Raw genomic sequence first — 24,799 nt, 5'->3', positions numbered from 1 at the left:
TAAGTCAGAATTCTGAGATTAAAGTCAGAATTCTGAGATTAAAGTCAGAACTCTGAGATTAAAGTCAGATTTTTGAGATTAAAGTCAGACCTCTGAGATTAAAGTCAGATTTCTGAGATTAAAGTCAGAACTCTGAGATTAAAGTCAGATTTTTGAGATTAAAGTCAGAACTCTGAGATTAAAGTCAGAATTCTGAGATTAAAGTCAGAATTCTGAGATTAAAGTCAGAATTCTGACTTTTTTTCCCCATACTAAACTGAAATAAAATGTAAAAATCAGTTAACTTTTTTTTCTTTTTTTTTCCAGTGGCCCTAATCCTCTTCCGTACATAGGCTTTAGTCTTTGTTCCATGTTGTTTTCTGATGCCCCCTGGTGAAAAAAATAGCACATGAAGATTTTTGGAAAATTAAAAAGCTGAGAAAATAATGAAGTTTTCGTGGAGAAAGAGTTCAGGGTTTTTACTGCAGGATGTTGACCAGGAGGAGAAAGCGGAGAGTTTCTTTCTGGTTTAAAGTGACTCTCCCTGAGGATGAGCCTCCGGTCTGTGGGCGGATTTTCTCCCCCTGCTCAGCCTCCTGCGCGCTCATATCTGGACTGGGAACGTTATGGCGCACTACTAACAACTATAACTGCAGACAGGCTGAAAGATGCTGCTGCTGCTGCTTCTGCTGCTCAGCTTCGGTCCGAGCTTCCAGAACCAGGCCCAGCTGGAGGAGGACCCGGACCATGAGACAGTAAGGATGAGCAGGTTGGAGAGGCGCTCTGCGGGCTCTTTAGGATTCCTTATGCTGCATGTTTGTCTCTGCAGGCGCCTCGCAGGATCCCTCGGCAGGTGAAAACCATTCTGACGAAGGTAGGTCCTCACCTTCTGCTCACATTAAAGAAAACAGCGGATTGTTATAAAGCGTTTATTCTAGAGCAGGAGGGGGATTGATCCAAACTTGCGCGCATTTGGGCGTGACGCGCAGGAGATCCGCTCCAGACAGCAGAACCTCTAACATGTGCAGCTGAGAAATCATGGAGATGATGGGCTCAGCACTGCTGATCTTCCTCTTTGTGTTTGTTTGTTTTAATAAGTAAGATCTAAGGTGTTGCCATAGTAATCTAAACTCTCCAGATGTTTGAAAACATTAAAGAATATGATGGAAAACTATATGGATCCACATGGAAATGAAAAGTTGTGTTAACTCTTGTAGATGTTTGTCACTGTTGGCAAAAGAGTCTGTAACAGCAGACCTGCTGGCAGGGGCGGATTTAGGAAATGTGGGGCCCTAGGCAGAGACAGGTTGGGGGCCTCTGAACTGAGAAGACAACACATAAAACACACCCATTATATTGATATAGAATTTTTATAGAATAGACATCCATTATCTGTTCTAGGTTGTGTCCCTCTCTTCTTGTCCCTTTTCTTCTTTTTTTCCTCTCTATGTTTTGTAGCCTACTCAGCTGACTTTTCATGCTGTCTCTAAAGGAATGAAAGATTTTTTCCAAGCACTAAGCTCACTTAGCTGATTGCTCCTTCCTGTGTTTCCAAAAAGGCCAAAGTAAATAACCCAGTCCTTCTTTTCACTGTAGACAAGCCATGATCTGCTTCTCTGTTCTCCATTTTTCATTTGGATGAAATAATAGCTGCATGAATCATGACAGCAGACAAGATAGAGGAGAGCAGTTACCAATCTACTTGCTCTGGAGAGCAGAGTTCGCTGCTTTTAGATGTTGTCTCCAAAGTCTGCAGTAGCAGAAAAAAGTCGCAAGATTTGCACTAGGCGCTTTATAAAAAATAAAAGTGCTAGAGGGGTCTGAAAAGTCGACAAAAGTGCTAAGTTGGCAACACTGCTTTTCAAACTGTTTTCAAATGGTTGGCTGCTGTCTGTTTTTGATCGATCTATGTGCAGCAAATGGACTGATCCAATGTGGTGGACACTGAAGGGGGGGCTGGAATTGCTTAATAGTAAATCCCCCTGAGCATCCGGGTGTGGGGAAGGCTTTGCTTCAGCAGGAACAGAAAGGTTAGAACTGAGACTGGGCTGGAGGTTCAGCTTCTAGCAGGAGAGCCAGTCTGATTATCCAGCAGTGTCAGGGTTGGGTGATTTTGAGGACCCAAATGCAGAGATGGGGAGGCAGATGTAAGTTTTGTAGATTTAATATAGGATTCGTAGGCAACTGAGGCAAAAATACAAAAAAACAAAATCTAAGACAACATCAGGGAAAACACTGATGAGGAGCCAGGAAACGACGGAGCAAAAAAACAACATGAAACCATCACTAAGTGACTGCAGAGGTGGTGTATATATGGGGAACAGAACAGAGGAAGGGCAAACGAGCTGAATATGAAGGAGGTGTGAGTGGAACTAACAAGAAGGAAGCCAAGGGGAAAGGAAACAAGCACAAGGGGCAAACTGAAAGTAACTGAAGAACTAATCACTGCTAGAAAACAACTACAGATAAAAAAGAAACTAAAAATAAACTTAAACAGAAGGCAGAACCCTGACAAACATGGCTTAGAATGGCCTAGTCAAAGTCCAGTCCTAAATCTTATTGAGAATCTGTGAAAAAAAATGTAGGCCTGATGATCCTTGATGCCCTCAATGTCCAGTCTGACTCAGACAAAACAGCTGCAGAGGAAGGAGGAGCCACAGAGCGCTGACAGGGAGTTTCATTTGCAGAAATGTTGAAAACCACTAATCTGCGTCTTTCCAAGTCCCAGTTAAGAGCTGCTTTGTCCTGGTCTGTCATCAAATCCCAGTTAATGAATGAACTGGTTCCTTGCTGGGGGCATTCTCATGTTTTTCTCTTTCAGGAGAATAAGCCTTACATCCAAGAGCTGTCCATCAAGACCACCATCATCTCCCGCTACGCTTTCACCGCCGTGTACTGCTCCATGCTGAACCGACACGCTGCTGCTGCTGAAGGCACCTTCCAGTTTAGGATCCCCACTGGGGCTTTTATCTCCAACTTCACCATGTATGAGCAGAACACATTAGCTTCACATAAAGATCGAATGTAGAGAGAAAATGGAGAAAAACATCAGAGTTTTAACCTTGGTGTCCAGTTAGAGGCCTGATCAGAGAAACAGGTTTTCAGAATGTGCTGCTCTTCCTCTCATTTCCAATCCTTTACGCCATCATCACTGCATGATGTGCAGGGTGTGCCTGGGGAAGCGAGGGAGGGATGACTGCATTCTTGGCCTGGTTCTGCCTCTGGCCTAATGCTGGCCTGAGCTCTTTGGGAGCTGAAGGAGGATTTTTTCATGTTTATGAAAAGTCAGATTTCTTTAACTTTTATGGTTTAGCTTCTTTTTCAAAGGGAAGCCATGGAAATCAACTCAGAATCTCCCAAATCTACCAGTTATGAGGATCTAGAACAATAATAATAGGAAAAAAAAGTTAAAAACAAACCACTGGACTTTGTTTTCCAACATTGAAGACTTTTCGCTTCCCATCCAGGAAGCATTCTCAATTAAAAATGTCTGGATTAGCATTGAGCTCCAGGCTTTATATAGTATAGCCCAATATAATCCTTGTTAGGGCTTAGAAAACATGCAGATTGAACCAAAAACAGGTCCACTCCTTAGTAAAGGGGAGTTGTTGAGGTCGTTGTTTGACTGCAAATTAACCTGAAACCGGCCCATGCCTCTGCAATGGGGAGTCATTAGGATCGATATTGACCTGGCTTATGGGAGTGATGTTTTGACCACCTGCATGGCGATGAGGATTGAGATGATACCGGGAAGGAATCAACTCTAGCGATGCATTCTACAGTAGGTTATGAGCTGAAACCTGAGTCCACCCCCCTCTGTTTAAGGTTGCTTTTTCTCTCTTATTGAAAATGCTTTCCTTTCAAACCACCTTTGAATTGAGAAAGCTTTCTGTTTGGGAAGCCAAACGTCTTCAAACTTGGAAAACAAAGTCCAGTGGTTTGTTTTAAACTGTTTTTTTTTTTTTGCATGACTATGACCTGGATGACTTAGAATCTTCAGCAACAGTTATAGGACAACTTAATCTGTAATTACACACCAGCAGCTGGATCTAGATTCATTTCACATTAGCAGTGGTGTCAAAAGTTCACACATTTGTTACTTAAGTAGAAGTATAGATACTGCAGTTTAAAAACACTCTGGTAAAAGTTGAAGTATCAACTTGACCTCTTTACTAAAGTAAAAGTGAAAAAGTATGTGCTCCAAAAACTACTAAAGTATAAAAGTATAAAGTAACCTTTAAAATAAACAGCCAGATGCCGCTATATGAATTGAAAGCTCAATTTTTCGACTGTTTCTAAAAATTCTTTGAGATAGAGCCAAGGATGAGGGAGGTCTTGTTGGTCTCTGTCTCCAGATACGCTCTCGCCTGTGTCCGACCTTTCAGACATTTCAACATCTTTTTCTGAATCCCACATTGTAGCATGGCATAGACAATTCACGTCTGCAGTTTGAAGAACACCTGCTTGGTTCTGATGATTTCCTTTAGCTAACCAATGAGTGTTTGCGTTATATGACTCATCTAATGACACTAGTTTTCACTAGATGTGGATGGAGCCAATGATCTGCATTGGATGGAGCACATGACGGGAAATAAATATTTATAAACATTAAACCGAAGCCAAGAGTAACGAGTAACGTTTGTTTTAAAAATGTAAGGAATAGAAAGTACAGATACTTGTGTGAAAATCTAATGAGTATAACTTAGAAGTAGGAAGAAAAATAGGTAATGGAGTAAAGTATAGATACCTAAAAAGTGTACTTAAGTACAGTAGCATAGTATTTGTACTTCTTTACTTGACACCTCTGCACATTAGAAGGAAGTTAAAAAGAATTCATCCTGTTAATTCCTAGAAATCTGTCAGGCTGGTAATCTGTGATATCGGGCATTTACCCGATGTAAATTTACTCCCTATATCATACCGGCCCCAAAACTTACTCCCCGGCCGAAGCACCTACCTGTCACAGTAAATAACTCAAGGAGTTCAAGAAGTAATACAATGTTAACCAACTAAATGATGCATGAAGTTTATTTAGCCCTTCCTTGTCATGTACATCCTTGTGACGGTTGGCATATGGTGTCATTTTCTATTTCTTCAAACTGTAAAGTCCTTGCAACAAGCTAAATTATAGTAAAACTAAAATGCTTTCTTTACACCAAACTACTATGTTCCTGTTATATTTGGTGACTTTATCCTTGAATATTTTGCAAATATGTTGTGGTGCGGCTGCTCAGTGGTGCAGTAGGTAGCGCTGCTGCCTTGCGGCAAGAAGGTTCTGGGTACGATTCGATTCTGCATGGAGTTTGCTTGTTCTCCCTAAACATGCGTTGGTTCTCTCCGGGTACTCCGGCTTCCTCACACAGTCAAAAAACCTGACTATTAGGTTAATTGGCTTCTCTAGATTCTCCTTAGGTGTGAGTGTGTGCATTAATGGTTGTTAGTCCTGTTTGTCTCTGTGTTACTCTGCGATGGACTTGCAACCCGTCCAGGGGGTACCCCACCTCTCGCCCATTGACGAGAGGTGCGGTACCCCGCTTGGAAGTAAGCATGTTAGAAAATGGATGGATGGATGTTGTGGTGCACGATGGGGTTTTGCATCTGTTTACATTATTCCATTTCATTGCCAACATGCCACCTAGACTGGGAGTAAATACTTAGACACCACTGAGCTTTTAATATATTCATTCTTGAAGAACTGCCGGTCTGCCTCTATATTGTATTGTTTTATGTTGGTGTTTTTGACAACACTCTGGCTTATGTTGTAGACCTAGACTTCCATAAATCGGCCAGTGTTGATGAAAAAGTGCCAGGGCCAAAAATCGTTCCCAGTCCGAGCCTGAAATCTGTGATCCAAAACGGGACCTAGTGGCTCAGTTGCACCTCTTGGCTCAGTTACCATGGAGATTTTAGGAGGGGGAGGAGAAAGGGTTGATTTCTATAAGACTGGTAACACAACGAGAGCAGATCTGTTCATTCATGTGGAGCATGGAGGCCTCTAAATAGACCCTGACAGCATGTTGGCCTCCTTTGTCCATTAAAATCCAAGTTAATCTCTGACAATAGTAGTAATGAATATGGGTGGCATTCTAAAGCCTGACCTTTGACCCCCTTCTACCAGGATCATCGGAGGGCGTGTCTACCAGAGTGAAGTCAGGCCAAAGGAGAAGATGGGCAAACTGGGGAACGGCAAATCCAAGAGCAGGAAGTTAAGCGACCAGAGGTATGAAAATCCCTAAAGGCTGAGTGTGGATGGTTGGATGGCCCGTTTTAGGGAGCATGTGGCCCATTTCCCAGGACTTGTTGGGACCAGTTATCTGTTCCCACACGGAGAGCTTCTACTCCTGGGTTGCGGTTAGGTTTGGGACTAAGGTCTGTATTAAGTTTAAAGTTAGGGTCTGGGTTAGCCGATAGAAGTATAGAAATCATGTGTTTGACGGTCAGCAGGCATTCTGCTTGGATCCGAGCCATCACAGAAACCTCTGACTCCCACAGACAGATATGGAAGAAATGACATCATATCAGCTCCAGCTGCCATGGAAACAATGTGAGGACTGTTTAAATGGGATGTAAAGTCCAACTTTGTTACTATGAAAACCTCCTAAGTCAATCCTCAGAATGAATCCTTCTTTGGTTCGAGGTTTTCAAATGATCCATGACCAGCCAAGGATCTGCGGGAGCTTTGAAACCATAGTTGCTGTAAAAAGCCTTCACCCCCATAGGCAGTGTAACACAAGGTGTGATTGGAAGTACAAGAACCACTGACTGAAAACCCTCCCATCAGGATTCTGCTTCTATTCCAGATCTTAAAATCTCAAAATTAAAACCTTCATCAACTTCCGCTTTCAGAGGTCAAGGGATGTAAAGCAATCGCAGCAGTTTCTGGATCTTTTCCACGGACTTTACCCAGAGGGATAGACTAATACATCCATGGGAGGGGGCATCATGATGGGCATGATGCCAAAGAGGCATCATGAAATGAAAGCTAAGCCAAGTCTAGCTGTGTCCTTTGAGCGTGGAGAAGAAGCTCCTTTTCTTCATAATGGAGCTCTAAGCTCTGTAAGGTCAGCTGGTCTTTAGGTCTTCTTTGTTTGTTCCAGCCCCAGGGCATCAGGAATGGATACATTTCTATATGTTCACTGTAGTTGCCACTCCTCTGTATAATGACTGATGACTGGGAGCACCCTGTTGATGCAAGGGACAGGATGTATGAGGGTATTCCAGTTTCTAAGCCTTTCTGACGACTTATTGTAGGAAACAATCAGAATCTTGATCCAGGAGGAGACACAGGACCAGATCTTTACACTTGCAGACTTGCTGAGAAGGTCGGGTTGGTGTTTGTTTCACTGGACCTGAGGAAGTCTACGAACATGACCCTCAGGCCTTCTGTGGGCGGTAGTGCAGGAACAGAGGCTATCCAGTCCTTGTCCAACCAAACCAAAAGCCCATGCTCAAGGAGACAGAAGCTGAGATACAAAAGGCAACTGTATAAGACGGCCAGCTCCCATGTCAGAGGATGAAGAGAGCACATCCATCCAGTCACAGTCAGAGAAACAGGACTACACTGAAAAACAGACCGAGCTCAAACATCTATAAACAAAGGTGTTGATGGCAGCAGCACAGCTGATATTTCTCTCCAGGATGGAGTCACAGCCAAACAGGACCAGACCAGATGAAGCTACAATGAGAAAAAGCAGAGAGAGCAGAACGTTAGAGATTAAACTAACAGATTCTGCAGAGTGGGAGAATAGAGATAGAATGAAGCAGAAGGATGAAATAGGGGTCCCTATGTCCTCCAGCAGTCTAAGCCTATAGCAGCATAACTATAGAGATAGCTCAGGATAACCTGAGCCACTCTAACTATAAGCTTTATCAAAAAGAGAAGGCAGAAGAGAAGGCAGGATAGGAGAGATATGATCTCTCTTTTTCATTTTCATCAAAACTCTGGCTGCAGCATTTTGGATCAGCTGAAGGCTTGTTGATGATCAAGATCCAGAAATGCTCTTTACCTTTGTCAGGTCAAAGCATTGTCTAGGAATTCTTCTCAGAGATCTTCATGTAGATAAAAAAACATTTGAAAATTGAGGTTGTGACAATCTTCATGGAGCATAAGGGATGTTTTGTCTTAATCTTTAATTCTCCAGCTCAGAGCCGGAGGTATTCAGGACGGTGGCTAACATACCGGGCCGGAATCAGGCTGTTTTCCTGCTGATGTATGAAGAGCTTCTACAGCGGCGGCTGGGAAGCTACGAACACATCACCAGCCTCAGACCTCTGCAGTTGGTAAGCCGCCTCAGCCTGGACGTCACCGTCGTTGACCATGTACCCATCGTGGACCTGGAGGTTCTGCCCCTCCAGAATGGAAAGAGGACAGGTTTGTAGATAGTGCATTCTACTTATTGTACATCTATCAGAGGTCAGACCAAAATAAGGACACAGAGTTCAAAGAAACACAAGAAGTGCTACCTTCGCCAGGAAGCAAAATGTAATTCTCTCAGTTAGCGACACAAATCACAGATTCTGTCTCCAGTCCAGACGAACATCAAAGCCCAGACCAGCTGGTTTATTAAAGGGTTCTGCTTTAATCCAGAACTGTGACACACTCCCTGTCTTTATGGTCCAGCCAAACCTGAGGTTCCCATCACAACTGCAGTAAAGAACGAGAAGAATGTCTGGAGGATCACCTTCAGCCCCAGCATCATCCAACAGGCCCAGATCTCCACCAGTGGCATCATGGGAGATTTCGTGATCTGCTATGATGTCCAACGAGATGCAGGCATCGGTGACGTCCAGGTGACAGCTGCCATGTCAAACACGCGTATTCTATTTTACATACATGTCCAAGTTTCCCTCCTCCAGGGCCCCTTTTGCCTCCAACCAGCCTCACTTTGCATTCTTCTGTTTCCAGGTTTTAAATGGACACTTCGTCCACTACTTTGCTCCCAAAGATCTGCCTGCTGTGCCCAAGAACGTTGTGTTTGTGATTGACACCAGCGCCTCAATGATGGGGAAGAAGATGAGGCAGGTAAGGAGGCACACCTGGATAGTTCTAACCCTCCTTTAATGCTGATGTTTGGTTTATTGGAGAAATACAAACTGTTTGACATTCTGGTTCCTATTGATTTCTTGGAATGACGTCTAGCAGAAGATCCCCTGAGACTAAACAGGACGAGTGTAGGCTGAGATGGATCTCTGACAACACAGAGAATAGTTTTCCAGAAACTCTGTCCTGGAAATCTTTTATAACTATAGCAGTAAATTAAGGAACAGGATAGAGAAAACTGGAATAAAGTCAAGAAACCAACTCTGGATAATCGAACCAATTTTATATCAGCTGCAACATTTTGGCCCTCAGACTTTCAGCCTTTGGTCCAAGCATTAGACAGGGTCCAGCCCAGAGATCTGGCAGGTAGTTTTCTAAATCAAACATCTAAATAAAATTCAGGTTTAAGATGAAAATGTGGAGCATGAGCTGCTCGCTGAACATCTGTTGGTTTCAAAGTCAGCTGAGGAAATCATTTCTTACTAAAATTCTTGTTGAAAGAACTTGAGTAAAATTACTAGAAGAATCTTGGATTAAGAGCAGCAGATATGAAGTCATTCATGAAATCTGATTATAGGAGGCCTTTTCTAATAGCTGCACTTGACAGGATGTATTGCACAACAGCTCCGCCCTCCCACCCGGGAAGGCTAGTCTTTGTAATCCGTCAACCTTTCTTTTATACGACTCATGCAGCTCCCAAAAGAGCTCAGAAACTTGGAAAACATATTGAAAGCAACAAGGCAGAGTGGAAAATTCCAGCAGAGAGCCGAGCATTGAGTGAAGAAGGTCAGAATCTATGTGGTGATGGAACTTTGTGGACAACAACGTCCTCAACCCCTTGATGTGCCCTCCCATCAGTCAGGAGACCGGAGTGAGGCGTGGGAGGAGAACCAAGTGTGTTTTGGTGTGGCTTGACAATGGATGGTTTCAGCTGAGCCCCCCCACCCCCGCACACACACACACACACACACTCAGAGTAGAGTGCTGGGAGGGAGAAGGAGCAGGCTGGGATTTCCTTTCACCTTCTTTGTAACAGTCCAGTTTTATGGTCAGTGCAGATTATAACCATATTATTCCACAGAGTAAAGCTTGTTTTACCTTTCATACATCTGTCAGTTTTTTTCTCTCATTATAAGTTCATTTAATTCACTTCAGTTTATTAAAATAAAGCTACTTCACAACACGTCATCTCAAGGCACTTTTCAATTCACTTGATCATACCTTCAAATTGATTAAAAGTTTTGTATCTAAGGAAAACCAGTTTATTGCATCGACTCATTGACACGAAGGCAATCCCTCACATTAAGCATGCTAGATTAATAAAATTAGTTAATCGATAGTGTTTATTAGTGTCATCTGGTCATTCAGTCTTTTCTGTCTTCTTCCCTCTCCGCATTCTTTTCTTTCTAGCTGTCTTCTTAGTAGATTTTTTTTCCTCGTTCTCTCCCAATAATCTTTCCATCTGTGTTCCTATTTTCCTCCTCTCTCATTCAATCTTTCTACCAGTCTTCTAATCTTCTTCCTGTCATCTTCTATCAGTATTACACTAATCTAAAACACGGACATCATACAATCAAAATCCCTTCCAAATACATACAATCTTATGATTATTATTATTATTGTTGTTATCTCACCTGATTGAATACTTAAAAGACTAATAGCCACAATATTTGGAGCTAAAAGTAAAGAAAACCTCATAAATGAACATTGAACAGGTGGTTATCTCTATTCCTCCATCATTCTCAGATCATGCAGATCTTGACTCATTCAGTTTTCCTTTTACTGCCTCTTAATTTTTATAATGAGAAATTTTCATATTTCCAAACTGAGTGGTGGAAAAGTAGACCTAAGCCTGGAAGTGTATGCTCATAAATCACAACCATAAAACAGCAAAAAAAACATATAACTCTACGTACAATAACTAACTATCTGAAGATATGAACTAAAGGTCATCAATAAGTTCTAAAAATATCTTCAGATAAACATTTGTTGATCCCTAAAGAACCACTGAACCAGATTAGTGCCTTACAAGCAGTTTTCAATCATTCTGTTTAATTTTATCTGAGTCTATTTACTCATCCCAGCTGCAGCCAATGGTCGGTCTTACTTTTTGTTGATTAGCTTGGTTTATGTTACTGTCATGATTTTATCAAGAGCTCGGACCCACCTGCAGATAAACCAATCCAGAGAGACAAGGGAAAAAGTTTAACAGGTTTATTGAGAAGTTTTGAGGAGATTCCAATGTTGCTCTGAACACAGCTCAACCGGAACTGAAAGGTGAGGGGAAGACACTGCGGTTAGTTCAGGTTCAGTGGGAAAATTGATTCTCGAACTTAAAGAGGAGGAACGGTAGGCAGACTCACGTTTCCAGAGAATTGGTTGACTCTTAGACTCCAGTAGGTGAGGAATGTGTTCCGGTGTTTGTCTCACACGGTGGAGGGCGGACAGGGTTACCCAGAATGCGGTTGCTTGTAGATGAACGGAGATGACTGACTGCCACTCAGATTTCCTGCGGTACTTGAACAGACTGCGGTGCAGATGAATCCCTTGCTCAGTGTGAAACTCCAACGATTCCTCGGGGAAAAAGTGGATCCAAATCTCCGGTTTGTATCCCCAGCTCAGTTTGAAGCTCAGTAAATCCTTCCAGGGAGAGAAGGTCCGAAAATCCAGTTGGCAGGATGACTTCCTACTGTGAGGCAAAAAACAAAAATAACAACCTTAAGACTCAGGTTGACAAAAACTCAGTTTGACTCAGCAAAACTCAGCTTGGCTAGAGTACCCAAAACTGGCAAACACTCTGGCATCGAGGTAGTGGCAGTCAGCAGCTTAAGAACACTCCGTTAACGAGGAAACCCCTTGCAGATGTGTGAGGAGGAGAATCAGAACTAGGCGCCGCCTGGTGGAGGAAGGAAGACAAACACACAAAAACACAGACCACACAGACTGGAGTACTAACAGTTACATTTTCATTCCTCATCTTCAGTAAAAAAAAAAAACACATAAAATACTCTTTTTATTAATCTGAGCAAGAAACAAACATTTCCTACAATGATAAGCCCAATTCAGATCATATTGTGAGACAAACTAACATCCGTTTTCCCTGCTGCTAATATTTCACTTAATTCCAGGTCCACAATGTGATGTGATCTTTTATTAATTGTGTGGTTGTAATTTTTTTGTTTTTTACTGCTGTCTACACAACAAAATCATCCCTTAGAGATAATAAAGTTGACAAGAAACTTAACGCTCATAGAATAGATTAGAACTTTATTAATTCACTTTTGACATTGGATCTTATAAACAAACAGAAGATGTACAAAGGTTTATACAGTCCATCCAGACATACACAACATAAAGGAGAGGTTTCCTTTTATCATGTACAGTATCTTACAGTAAAGTGGTGGCAGGTAAAGTGCTGTTTCTGGTTTGTTAAAGTAATCTAACAAACCTAATCTAGAGTAATCTCGCATTTCTGTGATGTCTGCAGACAAAAGACGCTCTGTTCACCATCCTCAAGGATCTGAGATCTGCTGATCATTTCAACTTCATCAGCTTCTCCAATAAAATCAAAGTTTGGCAGCCGAATCATCTTGTCCCAGTGACCCCCCTAACCATTAGAGATGCCAAGAAGTTTATTTACACCTTGATACCCAACGGGGGTGAGAGATCATCATCTATACATTCTCGGGCTCTGCGGGGGTTTAGATCTCCTGCAATGTTTGATAATTAACCTTTAGATCCTCCCTATTAGGGACAAACATTGATGGAGCCATCCAGGCCGGTTCCTCCCTACTTCGGGGTTACCTCTCAGACCCTGCAACCGCCGGCCCAAACAGCGTCTCCCTCATCATCTTCCTCACTGATGGGCGGCCTACGATCGGAGAGACAGAGTCCGCCTTCATCTTGGGAAGCACTCGCTCCGCTGTGGGGGAAAAGTTCTGCATCTTCACCATCGGAATTGGAAACGATGTGGATTACAGGCTTCTGGAGCGCATGTCTCTGGAGAACTGCGGGATGATGAGACGCATCAGTGAGGAAGCCGATGCCAGCGCTATGCTCAAAGGGTACGGCAGAGATATCCTTTAGATAGCTTCCTGGCATCTCTGTGCTAGTTATCCATCTACTGTGTTCTGATCCATTTGAGGCTCCCTCAGCATGCTGAGCCTTTTATTAGACAATTAGCTGACCTCGCTTCCTCTCCGCTCCACCTCCAACATGCCATCCATCCCCCACCAAGCTAAAGGGGAGCCTGATGGTGGTGCTGACAACAATAATACCTGCAGCAGGAGACTGTGTCTCTCTGATCCCCTGCTTTCAGCCCCTCCTCTCATTCTCAGAGGTGTTTGTTCAGCCGCACAGGAATGTGTCTGGATGTGAAACCTGACTGGTTAACGGATAGACTGTGATAACAGAGCCGGTCCGGCTTGAAGAAACAGGCTTATTAAGAGCTGAGGAGGTTTACTGAGCTGTGAAAACAGCAATAGGACACCCTCCATGGTACAGGTTCATGCACACCTACCTACCCCAAACAAACATGCTGCAGAATCAGGAGAACCTATGGCTATGTCCTGGCTGGTGGTATCCAGCCTCTGTAACATTAACCTCTGTTAGCCATGAGTTCCCCAGTCGATAAGCTGAAACCGGACTAATTCCCAGAAGCAAAGACACGGTTCTGATAGGACATCCAGCCTATCGTAGCCCTCCTTCCTGGAAGATCCGCTGCTGTTGAGTCCAAAGTCCAGCTCTGACGGAGATTTCTGGCCAAAGTACAGTTCTTAGCTTGTAGTTGGAATCTGATGGTTGCTCTAGAGCTTGGTGACCTCTGATAGAAGATGATGTCCCACACTTGGCTGCCCATTGTGTCCCACCTTATTTACTCCCCAAAGAAACAGAGACAATGTATGGTAATAAAAACTGTGTAAAGAAAAATCTAGAAAGTAAATCAAAGTTGGATTTATTTCTAAACTTTTGTCTATTTTGAGGCGTTTTTGAACATTTTTACCAGCCAGGACGATAAATATGGGGGGGTTTCCATTGCACAGCTGCCATGTGACTTGATACCTGCCAGGTGGGAGCCAAAGTTTGGGGCAGGGGGCCATTTATGGCCCTTGGGAGGATCTTGTGAGGCCCTAAAGCAGGATTCAGGGATGGAGTGAAAACAGTTTGTGATCCCAGACGATTTAATGCAATTCAATAGTAAAAAGGATGGTTATTTTGTCTTATTTGTGCTGCGGATCAGCAGAGAACCATTGATCCCTTATCTATATCAGTCACTTTGCCGGTTTCTTTCAAATGTTGCAAACCTTAGAGGAAAAACGAAAAAGAATAACATAGATTACATCCATAATCATTTCAACTTTGTTGTCCCTGACAGCACTACCCTGGAGTTTTATGGAATTTTTTTCTTGCAAAGTTTGGACATTGCTGATGTAGATGGATCTGAATCAGAGATAACTGTAACCAGGCTTTATGTTCATACTATAATCTGTCCCACAAACCGGAGATAAACGGGCGTGTTTGTGGGGTTTCCTTTCTAGGTTCTACAATGAGATCGGAACGCCTCTTCTGTCCGACATCAGGATCAACTACACTGAGAACTCTGTCAGTTACGTCACTCAGAATCTTTTCACCAACTACTTCAACGGCTCCGAGATTGTTGTGGCTGGAAAGCTGGCAGACCACAGTGCAGAATCCCTTCATGTTCAGGTTACTGCCACCAACAACGACAGGGTCATCACGCTGGAGACGGACGTGCCGCTGCGGCGCCTGCAGATAGAAACGCAGAAACACGTGAAGGCAGCAACTGCTGCAGTGGAAGCTGGAGCCAGGGGCCTCGGGTCATGGGTCACCCAGAAATTGGGGACTTCGGTTGCTGAAAACTTCACAGAACGAGTTTTGGGATTCCTGAGCGTCAAGGACGGCCTCCGATCGCGGCTCCGCAGCCACACCAGCAGGGACAGGGAGAAGCACACCCAAGAGACCACCAACCTGTCTCTGACCTACCACTTCCTCACTCCGCTCACCAAAATGGTGGTGGAGCAGCCCCAGGTTCTGGCTGACGGCACCATGGCAACAGCTGCTGATGAGGCTGCCGCACCAACCAATGAGCTGCTGGCTGACACAGATGATGAACAGCCACAGAAGCTGGACCAGAAGCTGGCGGGCCAGATTTCATCTCTGAGCAACAAAATAGGTGAAGCTTTGCACCAAGGTTCCTTTTTTCTGAAACTAATGAAAACCTCAGATCAAACTAACCGTCTTTTTTATCCAGAAAACTTAGTGATTTACAGAGGAGAACATTAGAGAACAGCTCCACCTTTAGGACAATCCAATCTTACCCAAAGGAAGGCTGGTGAATTATCCCAGATACTTCTCTGTTCGGACAACCTATAGATGTATTATTAAAACAAACTTTGAAAAGCAATCCTCCTTAAAAATGTCTTCATGTTTTACTGAAAGTTGTTTCAGGTTCAGGATCCTTCAGTGAAGCCTTCCTTTTATTTAGGCAAGAGTGAAAAATGAACAAAACACTCCAGAATCAGATGTTAATTTGTTAGAATCTAAAAACATCCTTCTGTGATTTGAGTTAAACTGATTTCCTCCCGTTAAAAAGTCGGAGGTTTCTCTGATGAGGGTTTTTGTAGCTTCTTGAACATGCGGTGTTCCTCAAAGTGTGATCCTTAGCCCACTTTTATTTTCATATTTAATACTTCTTTTAGCGGGGTTTATCAAGGTTGGTAAAAGCCTTGGTTATTATTTAGTTCTTGTCAAACTGGCATCCTGTCCCCTGGACTAGACTGGCGTCTATTGGCCTCCTTGCAGCTAGACTATTAAAAGGTTTCGTCTACCAGACCAGACAGAGCACAGATGAAGGATTCACAGGTTATGAAGGTTGTTTTTTCAGTATTAATCCAAATGATTAAATAATAAATAGTAAGGGATCAACTTCTGAGTTCTGAGTTCTTCTGAGTAACATTGGAATAAAAAAAAGTCAGTTTTTTGGTCATTTTTAAAAATCACAACTTGTCAGCCAATCTCAATGAAAAGAATATTAATAAAAGGAAAACAAAATATCCAACTTCGACATCTGATTTCATTCATTAATTCTTCTGTAGATCTACCATCATGTGCATATTCTCATATGTTTGTACCCTTTATTCCTCCCTGCCTTTGTTTTAATTTTCTGCAGAAAAAGTTGAAAGGAGACCAGTGAAGAAGTCCATCACCATCTCTAAAACATCGGGTAAGTCCTGCATGCTTCATTCAGCGTGTTTCACTGCATCAAGAAGAGTTCATCTGAAGACAGCACTGCTGCCGTGCATCTTAATCTGTGGGAGGCCTGTAATTTAGGTAGTCTGGTGATCCTTCTGAGACCTGAAAAAGGTCTAATTGAAGCCCTGAGTGCTGCTTGGAGATTCTTGATGTTTGTGTGTTTTACAAAAGAGGCAGACAATGGGAGCTAATAGCCCTGTCATTAGCACTGCTCTGTGATCTCATTGGTCCTTTTAGCTGGATCCAAAACAGCTCAGAGGTTCTGAACAAAACATCTAAATTAAAGGAACTTCTACTCTATGGACATGCTGATTTAAGGTAGGGTTGAAGTCACATACAGTAGCAGCCATACAAATTACTCAACTTTCCTTGATGGGACCTTGGCTGGTCCCCCTTCAATTCCTTTTTAAACATCCATATTTGTACTAAAATATTCTTTATGTCATGATTTGTGGACATTAAGAAGTAAAGAGAAGCGCCATCTCCTGGTCAGACCCTGTAATTCAGTGAAAGGGGGGAGTCAGAGTAAAAAAATATGCAAGCGGAGGTCACTCCAGTGGCTGGAAGTTGGAGGGGATTTTGCTGCGAGTTGGAGGAAAGTAGGCTGCTATTCCATTCGGCTGGCGTTTGACTGGGAAGGGTACGGAAGAGGATTAGGGCCACTGGGGGAAAAAAAGAAAAATTAACTGATTTTTAAATTTTATTTCAGTTCAGTATGCGGAAAAAGTCAGAATTCCGACTTTTTCCCCCAGAATTCCGACTTTTCCCCCCAGAATTCCGACTTTTTTCCCAGAATTCCGACTCCCCACCCCCCACCCCAGAATTCTGACTTTTTTCCCCAGAATTCCGACTTTAATCTCAGAATTTTCTCAGAATTCTAAAATTAAAGTCAGAATTCTGGGAAAAAAAAGTCAGAATTCTGAGATTACTAAACTGAAATAAAATTTTAAAATCAGTTAACTTTTTTTTCTCCAGTGGCCCTAATCCTCTTCCGTAGAAGGGCCATTTTGAATGGCTGCTACTGTAGCATACTGTGTTGACGGCTCAGGCCCTTAATGCTAACCCTTGATCAAAACTATTTAAATAATATATCTGTCCACAGAACAAATTCACCCCAATCAATCTATAAAACAGTCACAATACAAGAAATGAATGTGAAAACACTATCAGCCAAATTAAAATAAATTGATATTTATCCTTGTTATTGAATTTTTATTGTATCTGTTCCTATTTTTGTCTCATAAAGACACCGCCTGTTGTCTGCCATTTTATTCCAGCATTCATGTTTTTTCCTCCCTTCATTTTATTTAGGTAATTTTCTTTCCCAGAGTTGCTTTCCTGTGATCAGCTTTTGACATAAACATCATGAAAGTTAATTAGTGTTAAATCAATTCTTCTTAATTATTAGTCTTATTTGGGGATTTTAATATGCTTTTTACCTGCAAAAAGAATGGCTGGTGATCTGCTGTCAGTTGATATCAGCTGTGTGAAACATGGAAGTGGTTTTCAAACCGTCATCCCAGAGCTGTCTTTACCACCACTAGAAAACAACAATATGACTTGACTTAACCTTTCTAACGCATTCAAAGCTTTTGTCTGTGATGCAGTGAAGATGTTCTGCTGCTCCCTAATGGAGTCAGCTGAGGAGAACCAGTGATGATTTCTATTGAACTTCAAAAACTTAAATGTTTCATTCATTTTTTAGTTCATTTCAGTTCAGCTTATTTTCAACATAATGGGCAGGTCTAACGCTGCGCTTTGCAAACAGCAGTTCAGCAGAACGAATCCAGTCTATTACCGTCATCTCAGGTCCCGCCTGAATAAAATCATTTTATACAGATTTTAGAGTTAAAAGAAACAGTAAATTCAGCATTAATGGAACAAAGAGTTTCCTGCTAAAGCATTTGCTAAAATATTCAGCATTCTTGAACCTTTTGACAGTTTGCCACGTTTCATGCTTCTAACATAAAGATGTAAAATTATAATTTTTTGTGAAGAATCAACAACATGTGGGACAAGTTGCTTTGGATTTGTATCATCCAGTTCTGCACATCGACAGATTTAAATATTTGCCCTTGTTCTTCATGATTCTCTCTGCGCTTTAAACAGACCTCTGAGACGATTACAGAGCAAATGCATTTATACAGAGACCTGAGTACAAACAGGTGGATTGTATTTATCTTCTGGAGAGTTTTCTGCTCTGAAAGTAAAGGAGCTGATTCATTTTGCACGCCCCACTATTTCGTTTTTTATTTGTTAAAAAAAGTTTAAAGTATCCAGTACATTTCGTTCCACTTCATGAGTGTGTCCCACTTGTTTTTGATTCTTCGCAAAGAATTACAATTTCATGTCTTTATTTTTTTAAGCCTGAAATGTAGTAAAGTGTTTGAATACTTTGGCATGGCACTGTGTATTTGAGGAGTGGTGAAACATTTAGCACCTCTTACTATCCTGTAAAAAACGCTGTAACAGGTGATTATTAAAAACACCATGGAAACAGAAGGATTCCCATTAATCATTTAGAGACTTAAATCCATTTGATAACATAACCGTAATGGGAGACCAGCTAAGTGGAAATTTACCATATAATCCATATTATCTGGTCTGCATGTCCAAACATTTGAAATGTCTGATTCAGGGATTCCAATCCTTGCTGAAAGTCCTGTCTAACATGTATCAGACTGAGCAGGTTTACTGGGTCAAGCTCAACTTTCTGCTGCTTTCTCCTAGCTGATGGTGACCCTCACTTTGTGGTGGAGTTTCCTCTCAATAACCTAACCGTGTGCTTTAACATCAATGGCGAGCCGGGGGATGTCCTCCGTCTGGTTTCTGACCACAAATATTCAGGTGAGCCTCATTAACCTGCTAACGAGAACAGAAACCTCAATATCCATACCTGGAGGAAATGTTTTTTCTGAGCCTCTGATGTTTTAGGACTCACTTTAGAAGACAGGTGGATGGAAAGACATCAGGGAAAAACAAGTTTTTAAACTTCTGTTTCATTGGTTTATGCCTCTTTTTTTATTCTACCCAAGCATTGATGTTTGTCTTCCATGAGATGAGTCCAAGTGGGTTAGGTTAGACCCCTTCATCTACGATACGGAGGGCTGTATCAAGCTCCAGGGGTTTAAAAAGTGATGCATTGGCATTTCAAGGGAATATGTATACTTCTATGGCACAGTTCAGTAAAAAGACTGTTTTAATTCTATTTAATTCAGTTTATTTCTATAGCACCAATTCACATCGCATGTCATCTCAAGGCACTTTATAGTTTACCAGATCATCCAGTCAGATTGATTCAAAGTTTTCTATCTAAGGAAAACCAGTTGATTGGATCGACTCATTGACTCTTCAGCAATCCCTCACACTAAGCATGCTTGTAGCGACAGTGGAGAGGAAATACTCCCTTTTAACCTTTAGAAACCTCCAGCAGAACCAGGCTCAGTGTGAGCGGCCATCTGCTGAGGCCCACTGGGGTTCAAGGAGACAGAAGCAGAGATAGAAAAAGCAGCTGTAAAAGGCGGCCCCATCCAGGAAAATCACAGCCAGGTAGACGAGCTCCGAGCCAGAGGATGAAGAGAGCACATCCAGTCACAGTCAGAGAAACAGGACTACACTGGAAAACAGGCCGATCTCCAACATCTAGAAACAAAGGTGTTGATGGCAGCAGCACAGCTGATATTTCTCTCCAGGATGGAGTCACAGCCAAACAGGAACAGATGAGACGAAGCTACTATAACGTTAGAGATTGAACTAACAGATTCTGCAGAGTGGGAGAATAGAGATAGAATGAAGCAGAATGATGAAAAAGGGGTCCCTATGTCCTCCAGCAGTCTAAGCCTATAGCAGCATAACTATAGAGATAGCTCAGGATAACCTGAGCCACTCTAATTATAAGCTTTATCAAAAAGGAAAGTTTTAAGCCTAGCCTTAAAAGTTTACTTTACTTGAATTAAACAATAAAATAGAATGAAAATAAAAGCAAATTAAGATAAAACCATGATAAAAACGGGTAGCAAAAGAAATCAAACATTTGGGCCAGAACCTTAAACTAATAAACTTAAACAGTTAATAGTTTAACTTCAACAATCAAAGGCAGCTCTAAACAAATTTCTTTTAAACTTTAACTTCAAAGAAAAGGCTTTGATCAATTTGACAGTCTTTTGGGAGTTTGTTGCAGATCAGTGAAGCATAGGAACTAAATGCTGATTCTCCATGTTTGGTTCCATTTCTGGGTGGATATGTCGGTGACTGTTTCTGTGTGTTTAGGTGTGACAGTTAACGGTAAGCTAACAGGCGCTCCGGCTCCACCGGGGAGCCACAAGCAGCAGCGGACATACTTCAGCAGCATCTTGGTTGTGGTGGACCATCCGAGACGCGCCTATATTGAAGTGACGCCAAAGAAGGTGATCCTGGACGGCCGGGACCGCTTGGTCCTGCCCTGTCACACCACGGTGGCCGTGGACAGCGGGGCGCTGTCTGTAGCTATATCAGCAAGCTCTAATGTGACGGTGACGGTGGGAGGAAACATCAGCTTCGTCATCTTGCTGCATCAGTATAAAAACCCCGCCCTCTACCAGAAAGACCACCTGGGGTTCTACATCGCCAACAGCACGGGGCTTTCACACAACTGCCATGGTCTGCTAGGTACGTAGCAGCAAAGAACCGCCCTCTTCCTCCAGTGGGAACCAGCCAATCATACGGCTGCAGCTCAGTTCTTTAAGTCTAAGTTCATTCCGATCTTTTTGCGTTGCCGTTTTATTCATTCTTAATACACACAACGCATGTTTCCAGTATGTGCAGTAAAGGACGTAATGACATCACAAGCAAGCATTCTCTGTGTTTACAGAAGTAAACATGGATGGTAGTGCTGGAGAGAGTCTAGCCATCTTTCCCAACCTTAAAAACTCAATCTTTTCAAGATGGTTAAACATAAATCCTAAATTAATATAAAAATTTGTGTTAACATATTAATATTCATTTGCAAAATATATAACTTTGCATTTATCTCATCCAGTTTGAGTTCAGTTTAAATAGTTTTTAATCTGAATAAATATGTTTAATTGAACATAAATGTAATTTTAACATTTGTTTTGGTCTTTTAAAGGAATAGTACACCCAAAACATGATTAGCCTTCATTTTCTACTCACCCCCATGCTGAACAACACTCTGGAGTACTTTTTTGATATCTCAAATGCATCTGGAGATCTGGGAGGCTTCTTGCTGTCTGCTGACATTCAAATAATGGAGGTCTACGGTGCCCGAGGCAGAAAGGTCCATAAAAGTCCACAAAAAACGTGTCAATATTCCTCCATACTGCTCGTCCAATGTATTCCAAGTGTCCTGAGTGGGTAGCATCCAGAATTTACTCGAAACGAAGTCATTTAGAATGTTTTTAGAGCATAAACAGTAGTGTATAGGATTTCCTGAAAGCGCGTTCACGGCGCTACGGAAACCGCGGCAGACCAAACCAGATGAAAGTGCGCATTCAGCTCGGCAAAGAACTCATGCTCTTCCTCAACACTGAAGTCCTCAGACATATTTCTTTCGTTGTTTCTTTCTTTGCACAGGTAAACAGCACATTTCTTCTTCTACGCTTGCATTATCGGCAGAGCAGACGCTGAATGCGCACTTTCATCTGGTTTGGTCTGCCGGCTTCCGTAGCCTCGTGAACTCGCATGTGTGCGCTTTTAGGAAATCCTATACACTACTGTTTATGCTCTAAAAACATTCTAAATGACTTCGTTTCGAGTAAATTCTGGACGCTACCCACTCAGGACACTTGGAATACATTGGACGAGCAGTATGGAGGAATATTGACACGTTTTTTGTGGACTTTTATGGACCTTTCTGCCTCGGGCGCCACAGACCTCCTTTATTTGAATGTCAGCAGACAGCAAGAAGCCTCCCAGATCTCCAGATGCATCTGAGATATCAAAAAAGTACTCCAGAGTGTTGGTCAGCATGGGGGTGAGTAGAAAATGAAGGCTAATCATGTTTTGGGTGTACTATTCCTTTAAGGGGTTGTGACATATAAGAGATTATTGTAATGTTATCTCTGACTCGTCTTTCATGGGATTAAATTGAGATCTAAGGCGCCCCCTATTCATTCTGACAGCAGCTATCTGAAATGTGGACCGATCCAAGATGGCCGCCCTCCAAGCATGTCGGCCAGCGTTTAATAAGGCATCTACGTCTATCTATAATGTGTCACCATCTTTAACATTAGCCTGTTTATAAAACCTGTTATTTTCATCCTCCAGAACCGATTGATCATTTATATTAAATGGATGTCCATCTATCAGCTAAGATATTTTCTCATTGAAATGTTTAATAAAATCCAGTCTTGCGGAAGCAAAACTGCAGCAAGACTGTAAGTTGCTTCCTATGACCGACTTTCCTCATAAGTAAATAACAGTAGAAACTAAGAATCATTTCAGTTTTGTTAGAAAAATCATAAAGCTGCAGGAACATAAACCCTGAGATTAAAACAACTTCTATTTGCCCCCAATACCAGGTCAGTTCCTGCATGAGGAAGTGGGAGTGGAGCAGCGTCCAGCCCACCGCGACGACCCCCCCTCTGTGTTTCTGGAGGTCAAGGACCGATCAGTGCCGGTGGTTCCTAAAAGCAGGAGGATCAATGGCGGGAAGCAGAATGTGGACTGCTGGTTTGCCCGACACAACGCAGAGAAGCTGATAGACGGACGGTACGAGGACTATGTGGCTTCCCACATGTTTGATACAGAAGCCTGGCCTGTGGGAACCAGAAACACCTGAAAATTACCTCCCCCAGCAGGGCATTAATGAATATTTTTTTATTTTACTTTCTATTTAGCAGAATAGAAGTTAATGGCTGCAAGTCGCTACAGAATTTTTTACAATTTCTAATGAAATATGTTTTTTTTATCTAATGTTTATTACTCTACATGTTAAAATGAATAAAGAGTTTAAATCCAGGCCTGCTTCTGAGGAATGAAACCCCCCCCCTCCAAACACACACCTGTTTATCACAGGATTCACTACCCAGCCTGGTCTTCCTCACAGCTCCCCTGTCATCAGCTGCAGGTCACAGGGCTGCAGGCCCCGCCCACACAGGTGTGCTCCGGCTGCTCTCCCTCAGAAACTGGGCAGCCAAGCACAGCTCCGGTATTGATCGCCTATATAGCAGAGCGGCTAATTGGCGCCATCATCAGACCCTCAGCTGCCTCCGGCGTCACTCCTTCCAAAATTTGGTTTCTTAAAAAATGCAATCAGGTAGAAAATGACAGGAACAGGAAGTTCTCCACTGTACTGAACACAGACTGGATCTCAGTATAAAGAACCTTAATAAAATAAAGTACCTCAGACATAAAACAATAGATAATAATTATAAATAATATGAAATAAAATGCAATGATAAAAAAGTTTATTTCAATCTAATAATTCTTTTTAAGGTTTAGGAAGACATAAGCATAGATTGGTTTAGATCTGATGACGATCTGCAGCAGCCGTGTGGCTTCACCCGCCCAGCTGGACCCAGAACTGAAGAACCAAGCAGGTCCAGAAAGTTCCCAGCAGGTAAAGTTAGAGAAACACGATTCTGTTCCAGAACCAGAACAGCTTTAATTTAAAGGTGAAGGAACGTTCAATAGTGCAAACATGAAGCAGCTTCGTTCAGACGGTTCTGCTGCGGATCAGAGGGTTTTATGAACCGTTTTCAGACCCGGTGGATCTTTGGTTCCGGAGGTTCTCCAGATCCAGAGGAGAACCTGCTGATTCAGTCACAAGAAGAGGCCAGAGCCTCGATCAGTTCAGGAGACACGAGACCAGGTGATGCGTTTAAGATCCGACGATCATCACGATACAGATCAGGACATTCAGCAGCAGCAGAACCGTTTACAGCGCCACCCAGCTGGGTCTCAGTGCTCCACCCGAGGACTGCTGCTCCTCCACATCTTCTGAGTCCGTCTCATCCGTCAGCAGGACCTGAGAGACGAAGACAGAACAGGTCCGGTTCAGGTCCAGAGCTGATGAAGACATTCAAAGACCACAAAACAAAACATTTTAGTTTCACCCTTTCTTCATGTTTCAGAATCCAGAGATCTGAAAGCAGAACCGCCCTCATGGTGGAGATGCTATGATCCATCATTGCTGATTATTATCATCTGGTTAATAAGTTCTGACTGTTCTAGTTCTGTTTTCTATCCTCTGGTTAATAAGTTCTGACTGTTCTACTTCTGTTTTCTATCCTCTGGTTAATAAGTTCTGACTGTTCTACTTCTGTTTTCTATCCTCTGGTTAATAAGTTCTGACTGTTCTAGTTCTGTTTTCTATCCTCTGGTTAATAAGTTCTGACTGTTCTACTTCTGTTTTCTATCCTCTGGTTAATAAGTTCTGACTGTTCTAGTTCTGTTTTCTATCATCTGGTTAATAAGTTCTGACTGTTCTAGTTCTGTTTTCTATCATCTGGTTAATAAGTTCTGACTGTTCTAGTTCTGTTTTCTATCATCTGGTTAATAAGTTCTGAC

At 42.3% G+C, this 24,799-nt stretch overlaps 1 protein-coding gene across 1 annotated transcript; it reads left to right on the top strand.

The window, feature by feature from the left end:
- Positions 1 to 462: 462 nt before the first annotated feature.
- On the top strand, positions 463 to 23,248 carry itih5 (inter-alpha-trypsin inhibitor heavy chain 5). Its single transcript, XM_038276701.1, has 14 exons — positions 463 to 734; positions 809 to 853; positions 2,801 to 2,964; positions 6,098 to 6,199; positions 8,121 to 8,350; positions 8,600 to 8,769; positions 8,885 to 9,001; positions 12,507 to 12,678; positions 12,771 to 13,083; positions 14,557 to 15,212; positions 16,209 to 16,262; positions 19,022 to 19,138; positions 20,561 to 20,938; positions 22,810 to 23,248. Exons 1-14 carry the CDS (start codon positions 648 to 650, stop codon positions 23,067 to 23,069), a joined length of 2,865 nt encoding a protein of 954 aa, XP_038132629.1. The 5' UTR covers positions 463 to 647; the 3' UTR covers positions 23,070 to 23,248.
- The last annotated feature ends 1,551 nt before the right edge of the window (positions 23,249 to 24,799 follow it).

The sequence above is a fragment of the Cyprinodon tularosa genome, unplaced genomic scaffold (genome assembly GCF_016077235.1).
Source record: "Cyprinodon tularosa strain WSP-4 unplaced genomic scaffold, ASM1607723v1 ctg1261, whole genome shotgun sequence".
Taxonomy (NCBI): Eukaryota; Metazoa; Chordata; class Actinopteri; order Cyprinodontiformes; family Cyprinodontidae; genus Cyprinodon; species Cyprinodon tularosa.
This window is presented reverse-complemented; position numbering and strand designations above follow the sequence as displayed.

Bases quoted from the DNA above. Each gene is read 5' to 3' on its own strand.
- itih5 (XM_038276701.1), top strand. From the start codon at position 648: ATGCTGCTGCTGCTGCTTCTGCTGCTCAGCTTCGGTCCGAGCTTCCAG. The intron at 13,084-14,556 runs GTACGGCAGAGA...TTTCCTTTCTAG, and splicing joins GCCAGCGCTATGCTCAAAGG to GTTCTACAATGAGATCGGAA. The intron at 19,139-20,560 runs GTGAGCCTCATT...CTGTGTGTTTAG, and splicing joins TTCTGACCACAAATATTCAG to GTGTGACAGTTAACGGTAAG.